The 7,843-nt window shown below is 35.6% G+C and overlaps 2 protein-coding genes across 2 annotated transcripts; one reads left to right on the top strand and one right to left on the bottom strand.

Annotated features, from left to right (window-relative positions):
* The first annotated feature begins 2,527 nt into the window (after positions 1–2,527).
* On the top strand, positions 2,528–4,217 carry LOC121771033 (histidine-containing phosphotransfer protein 4-like). Its single transcript, XM_042167832.1, has 6 exons — positions 2,528–2,669; positions 2,959–3,089; positions 3,169–3,237; positions 3,388–3,459; positions 3,814–3,886; positions 4,005–4,217. Exons 1-6 carry the CDS (start codon positions 2,625–2,627, stop codon positions 4,050–4,052), a joined length of 438 nt encoding a protein of 145 aa, XP_042023766.1. The 5' UTR covers positions 2,528–2,624; the 3' UTR covers positions 4,053–4,217.
* Positions 4,218–5,848: 1,631 nt separating this feature from the next.
* LOC121771906 lies at positions 5,849–6,271 on the bottom strand. Its single transcript, XM_042168802.1, has one exon. The coding sequence runs from the start codon at positions 6,269–6,271 to the stop codon at positions 5,849–5,851; it is 423 nt and encodes a 140-aa protein (XP_042024736.1).
* Positions 6,272–7,843: the final 1,572 nt, after the last annotated feature.

Below are 7,843 nucleotides of genomic sequence, written 5' to 3'. Positions count from 1 at the left end.
GAGGATTTCTTGCAATTATGATAAAAGCATTCTAGGACATGGAAGCTTGAATTAAATGTGCTATTTTTAGTATTTATGGAATATGATTTGCCACACAACAAGTTGGATCATTCTAATAATTATTTATTAGTTCGGCAGAATTTAGTGATCTGTCTCTTCTTGAATATGTGCATTTTTAGTGATTTGAGAGTTTTATGCTATTTTTTCCTTTAAGAGTAAATTCTATGAAAGAATCATAATGCAGTTATATTATAAGCATGCTTTTTTTGGTGGCACAAACTTTTGGTTTTATTTTTTTGGATCAATTCTTTTCTATGATGCTAGAGAATGGACAAATCACACAATCTAAGATATAATATTATATGTTTGGATATGACACAATTCAAATTTAATGTCCTATCACTTTTGAATCTAGAAACGCATTAATTTTTTAAAACAGTCATTACGCATAACTTTTGATGCTTAAAGGATATTAAAATTCTTACTATAAAGTAGCTTTCCTTTTTTGTTCGATGAATTAGGAGCCATATATTACTCATCATGTCTCTATTGGTTGCCAAAGATCATAGTAGAAAAAATAATTTGATTTCTTAATTTACACGATTACGATATTTGATTTTTAAATCACTGTATAAGTCTTATGAACTACTCGACTTATCACCAATTAGTTTTTAGTTACAACCTCATCAACATCTATTGAAGTATCAGATTGGGTCATCGAGTATGATCTGAAACTTTAAGGGTCGATCCAACCCGATCAGAAAAAAAGTTCATTACACTTTGAAGGTGTTTGAGGTCCTGAGCTACTTCACTTATCACCAACTGATTTTAATAATTACAATTATGTCTCTCATAAATTTTAATCTAAATATGAAATTTATTAATTCATCTAATTTAATTAGAAAACAATGACAAGGATTTACTTTTTTTTCATAATTCAGTACTGTGGTAGACAGTATGTGAAGAAAATGATAATGCTAAAAAGATCCAAATTAAAATATGTGTGCCTTTATATGTTATAAATATCATTCTCTGTTCCGAATGTAAAAATCTAGTTATATATATATGCTAGCTGACACTTTTCAGACAGAATCGTATTTAGTTTTGCGTCAATAACTTTAATTAGTGATTGATGAAGATGGAAAAAGTAGGGTTTTGTCATCATAATTCTGATTCCATATCATATCATAAATAGGTGTCATCTTCCTACCATCTTCCTAAACTATTCTACTCCAACTTTTAAAATATGGGAATTGAGTCCGTAACATTCGACCCTCCTTTAAGGGCCAACGTCCTCGTTGGTCACGGCCACGTTGGTCACGGCTGGTTCTTTGCCAGGGCCACCACTCCGAGTTCTCGTTGGTCACGGCCACATTGGTCACGGCGGATTCTTTGCCCGGCCACCACTCCGAGCGGTCCCAAACGCACTCGTTGGTCACGGCGAGTTCGTTGCCCGACCACCACTCCGAGCCGTTTAGGCTCTCAATGAAAGCACCAATTGATACAGACCAATCAGGAGAACTCATCCCAAAAGACTAGCCTGTTAGGAGAGAGAGTCATTTAGTCTATATACCCCACATCAGTTGTTCTCACAACCGATGTGGGAATTGAGTCCGTAACAAATACACTTAGAAAAGGAAATTAATGTCGCATCAAATGGTAAGTGGAATGTGTACCTCCCCAAAATTGATTTTGATAGTATATAGCAAGAGACAAAAACTGTTCATTTTTACAAAACTATATCAAAGTTATTATTGTTGTGCATATGTTTGTTCATGCGTACATGTACGGATAAATTTGTTTGTGTACTCGTGTAGCATATTATTTATAATGATTGCCCAAATGCATCAAAATTAGGTTTATGTTTCTTAGTATTATAGATTTTCCTTTTTTTTTAATTTACTAAGGTAAAACTTTCTCTTTTTCCTTGTCTTGGTTTTTGATATTGTCGAATTTGTAGAAATTATTAAAAATAAAGAAACTTAACTTCGTTTAGAAAAAATTGAAAATGTTAATTAAAAAGTAATATTTATGTTAATATAATCAAATATAATATACTTAATCAGTTTCGGCATGACTTGGAGGCTAAGCAAGTTATGTTTTATTTTTATTTATTTCCTAGTTAGTAGAAATAGTAAATGGAAAAATATTAATTATTTTTCCTTCTACTAATTTAGGATTTCCTTTTTGTTTATTTCCTTTTAGTTATTTCCTTTAGGTTTTATTTTTCCATATGTTTAAGATTTCTCTTTGTCTATATTAAGGCCTCATCGTTGAATTAAAAAGACAGACTTTGAATATTGATTTTACTTTGAATTTTTATACTCTGAAGTTCTCAATTAGTTGAGTTCTTTATTACTATCAATTCAGTCATTATCCGTACATTTCTTTATTACTATAATCGAATATGTATTTTGGCATCATAGGAAAAATATTAAATAAAAATTAAGGTACATACGTGGATGTATGTTAATTAGAGGGGCGCCAACAGCCAACTACCTTTGCCCCAACACCTATATAAAGCCTTCAAATGCTAACCTCATTCCAATCCCATATCCATAACACACCAATCTCTCTCTACCATCAATTTTCTCTCTAGGTTCAAAAATTTGGAGCTAAGAATCATGCAGAGACAGCTAGCTAACATGAAGCAAACCCTTTTTGATCAGGTAAAATCCACACCACTAATTTCTATCATTCACTAATTAGTTGCATTTCATTGTAATTTTGTAAGGTCTAATCAAAACTACTTTGAATAATGTTCACATTCATGCAAGTGGAACATGTCTTAAAACATCACTTTTCTCATACATTCCTATCATCATATGTCATGTCCATTAATCTAAGTGTATTTGCATAATGCAAAAAAAGAGAAGGAAATTTATTACTCCTAAGTATCTTTTTATTTTCTAAATCTTGATTCTGAAATTGTGTTTGCTTTTAATTAATTTTGTGCAGGGATATCTAGATGAACAATTTATTCAGCTTGAAGAGCTACAAGATGATGCCAATCCGAATTTCGTCGAAGAAGTTGTGACGTTGTACTACCGCGATTCGGCTCGACTTATCCAAAATATAGAGCAAGCCTTGTGAGTTTTTAACAGTCACCATTTAAAGAAAAGATTAGCATAATTTCTTGCTTATTTATTCATTAATTTATATTGTTAGGGAGAAGAGTCCTCTGGATTTTTCGAAGCTGGAGTGCTTGATGCATCAGTTTAAGGGCAGCAGTTCAAGGTATATACATGATAAAATTTAATGTGTAAAAATAAATAAAAAAAGTAACCATTATGAAGAGATAGATTCTTCAAGAATTTTACAGTGGGGAATATTCTCTCTCTCTTTTTTTGGGTGATAATAACCTTTTCCGTACATGTGATTTTACAGCATTGGAGCTAAAAGGGTGAAAAGTGAGTGTACACAGTTTAAAGAGCACTGCAGAGTTGGAAATGCTGATGGGTAATAATTTTGCTATATTTACATTTAAATATAATTTATTCGGGACCATAAAAATTAATTTCTTTTTTTATTTATGTACACAACATCACAATATATCAACTTATGACTTGTACTATCAACTTATGGTTACATCTAATATGAGATCAATTTATCGCTAATAATACTCCAGTCACTTTTATTAAAATTCGTGTTGCACTACATTATAGTATCTAATTTGAACACGGAGGGAGTATATCTCAAAGTTCTCTTTTCATATAAGAAAATTGTCAAATTAAATTACACAATTTCATATGAGAATATATGGCAACTGATTATCCTAAATTATGATTGATCAATTATTAGTTGTTTTTGCAGTTGCAAGAGAACTTTCCAGCAATTGAAAAAGGAATATGCCACTCTGAGAAAGAAAGTAGAAGTCTATTTTCAGGTCCCCTTTTGTGCTCTTTTCCAATAAGAGAAATTCTATTCACAGTTTCACACACCCACATGTGTATCTGTGTTTTAGTGACTAACTAATGAAGTGATTATTCGTTAATTGTGTGCAGTTTGCGAGACAAATTGGGCCTGTTGAGAAAGCTTGTCGCTCAAAGTAATGAATAGATTTATATATTTTAATTATAGGCTTCAATGTAATTGGTGTGGTTTATCTTAATTAGCTTAGTCTAAAACTCACCAAAAACCTTCTCAGATGCAATAAGAGAAGGTCTCTCTCTAGTGATGATAATATTTTGAATTTGGAAAAAATACGATTCTCTCAACTTTTTATTTATCTTTGCACATTATGTGGTTTATTTTTCGTAGCATATGTTTAAATTAAAAAATGGGAATTTTAATATCCATGAGCAAGATAGATACAATTGACTATGAAGTGTAATTTAGCTTATTGATTGGTAAAACATTTCTACTCCATACAATTAGAATTCAAGTCACCTAAATAAAAAAATTTAAATGAAAAGAGAAGCAAGATGCATGCAGGAACATATCGGCCCATTTATGAAATGGAAATAAAAAGAAAGAGAAACCCATAATGGGGCCCAATATAATGGGCTGGCAAACGAAGGCCCAATTGGAAAGCAGAAAAACAAAAAAGAGAGTGAAGAACTGATGATTTTCCAACTTTTATAGTTACTAAGAGTGTCCACAATGGTGGCCCTTGAAGGCCACCATTTGTGGCCCGGCCACCATTCGTGGCTCTCATGTGGCTTCCGTAATGGTAAAGTCAACAAAACTATCAAAAATATCAAGGGCCACCAAATGTGGCCCTCTTTAAAAAAAAATTAATTTGTTTATTTTTTTAATATTATTTTTTAATTTAAGTCTAATAAATTTTATTAGTTTTAAATTTATGATATTTATAAATTTAATTAAAGTAAAATAATGTGGATTGTAAATTAGAAAATTCACAACCTAGAAAAAATGTAACAATAACTTCGTTGTATTATATTGAAATAGGAAAATTATACAACGAAAGTGACATAATTTAAAAACAACAAGCCGGAAACCCAAATCACTCTGCAGCGCCCCTTCTACGGTTCCAGACCTCTTCAACCATATCAACCTGCAGTGAATCATGCGATATTTGGCTCCGCATATCGGTGTACCTCTGGATCAAGTATTCATTACTACGTGGTACACCCATCTGTATGGGCTCCATGGCAATACCCGAGCTCGTACTAGCACCTTCTTCGGGTGTCCATCGCTCTGCAGCAAATCCTTCGTCATCTATTATCATATTGTGCAATATGATACATGCAGTCATGATGTCTGCGACATCATTTTCGTGCCATTGTCGAGCCGGGCACCGTATAATGGCCCATCGCGCTTGCAGTACACCAAAAGCTCGCTCAACGTCCTTCCTAGCACCCTCTTATTTTTTCGCGAAGTAAGTTTGCTTCGGCCCAACGGGTTGTCGGATCGTCTTCACAAACACGGGCCAGCGAGGGTATATCCCATCGGCCAAATAGTACCCCATGTTGTACTGAGTTCCGTTGGCCGTGAATCTCACTTGCGGCCCCTCACCCCGACTCTCGTCATTAAACAAGTGTGACGATCGTAGAACGTTGATGTCGTTGTTCGATCCAGCGACACCAAAATACGCATGCCAGATTCGCAAGCGGTAATCAGCAATGGCTTCCAAAATCATCGTGGGATGTCTGCCTTTGAAGCCAGAAGTGAACTGCCCCTTCCAAGCCACTGGACAGTTCCTCCACTCTCAGTGCATGCAATCGATGCTCCCCAACATCCCCGGAAAATGATGTGCAGTCCCGTGCATAGCAATCAATCTCTGGCAATCATCGGCCGATGGCATCCGTAGATACTCCCCTTTGAAGATATCCTTGATCCCCCTGCAAAACTGCCTCAACGTCTGTAGTCCAGTCGTTTCGCCCATCTATAGGTATTCATCGAACATGTCAGCGGGCCGGGCATAGGCAAGCTGTCTAATTGCCATCGTACACTTCTGGAAAGTCGGCAAGCCGGGTCGGCCGGTGGCATCATATCGCAAGTTGAAGCACCTGAACCGCTGCGCCAAACACGTCGCTATATGGACGAAGAGATTTTTCGACATTCTGAATCGCCGACGGAAAACTTCTGGCGGATAACGGGCGTTGTCGTTGAAGTAGTCCTCCATCAACCTGCGGTCTGCCCCGACATGATCATGATCGAAAAATCGCCGATGATGGAATGGCCGGCCAACTGCCACCGCCGCCTCAGCCGCCTCTTCTGCCTCTTCCGCTTCACGTTGCACCGCCGCAACAAGGTTTTGGAACTCTAGATCTACCGCTTGTTGGAATTGTTCATCGTCGGAATCCATAATTACAAGGTTAAATTGAAGTTGGAAGGGAAGATTGGAGGAAAATGGGAGTAAAATGGAGTTGGAAAATGGAGTGGAAATGTAGTATATTTATAACAAAATTTCGAAAATTAAAAAATAAAAATAAAAAATAATTTTCCGCGGCCCAGCCGCGATTCGCGGCCCTTGCAATGGGAGGGCCGCGGCTCACACGGCTCAGCCGCGTGAAGGCCGCGGCCGTGGCTCAGCCACGATTCTCGCCTCACCGCCCCGGCTCTCGGCCTTTGCAATGGGGGGCCGCGCGCCGAGCCGCGGGCCGCGGCTCCCCCATTGTGGACACTCTAAATTCCCACTTGAAAATTCAATCATACTTTCAAAACATTTCAACAATATTTGCAAAATAAGATTAAATAGTTAGCGTTACCTATTGGTAGATAAACAATCACTGTCCATTTGAGCATAAAAAATAAAATGATTTGTCTATTAATTATAGTAATGAATGCATTGAGATGTGAGTTTTTGTCTCTCAAAGCCCAAGCCTACTAAGGCCTAAAAGTTGACTCATGCCATCAATTTCCATCAATTTACAACTTATCCCATTAGGGTCCATAATTATATCTCGTTAAACACTAATAATAATATTGGTGTCACTATTCAGTGACACTCATTTAACTACATTTCTCCTCATCTCTTATTTTACTAATTGTCATTTATTTCCGTGCCGTTTCAAATGTACATATTTTTATGCGACGAATGGATTATAAAACACTGAGTCGGTTTAGTTAATAGATTATATACAATTCAATTATCAAATTTAAGTTATGCGGAAGAATCAGTTGTTACTTAAACCTGGTTCACATGACTCCATAAAATATCTTCCTTAGAAGATTCTTTTTTATTTTCAATTAGTTGATAATTAATTTATTATAGTTATAGGCAGATTACATTTGTTAAGTGAGATAATAGTGAGATATGATATGAATAAGCCAAAACAAAATTTTTATAGGATTAATTAGTTACATAGTGAAGGTAAGATGAATAATCGTGAAACATAGCGAAAGACCGAGAGGCGGCCGATCAAACTAACCACCTCACTGATATTAAAGAGGTACTTGGAAGAGCATGTCATCAACACATCACATAAATGAACGTTCTCACCATTAATTGTCATAAGTGGACTCATTTTAAATTTTAGGAAATATAATAAAAAGTTAATGAAAATTGGAATAAGTTAATAAATATGAATTCTATTTCTATATATTAATTTTATAATAAAATAAAAAATGAATGAGTTAATAAAATGCGAGTAATATTATTAAAAGTAGTAAAAATAAATATAATAAATATTAATGGACGAAAAAAATATAATGATAAATAATGTAAGAAGAAAGGAAGTAAGTCCATTCATTAGCAATGGGGCGCCCTAAGGCGCGCCATATGCACCGCCACGTCATCTTTTTCATCCTCCTACTCTTCCACCTAGGGATGTCAATCGGGCCGGCTCGTCAGGTTTCGGGCCAACCCTACTCGGGTTGCGGGCTGATCGGGTTGTGATTTCTTTCGGGTTATAAAAGCTCAGCCCTAACCCTAAAA

Source organism: Salvia splendens, chromosome 16 (assembly GCF_004379255.2).
Source record: "Salvia splendens isolate huo1 chromosome 16, SspV2, whole genome shotgun sequence".
NCBI lineage: Eukaryota > Viridiplantae > Streptophyta > Magnoliopsida > Lamiales > Lamiaceae > Salvia > Salvia splendens.
Note: the sequence above shows the minus strand (reverse complement) of the source record. Positions and strands in the feature narration are given on the sequence as shown.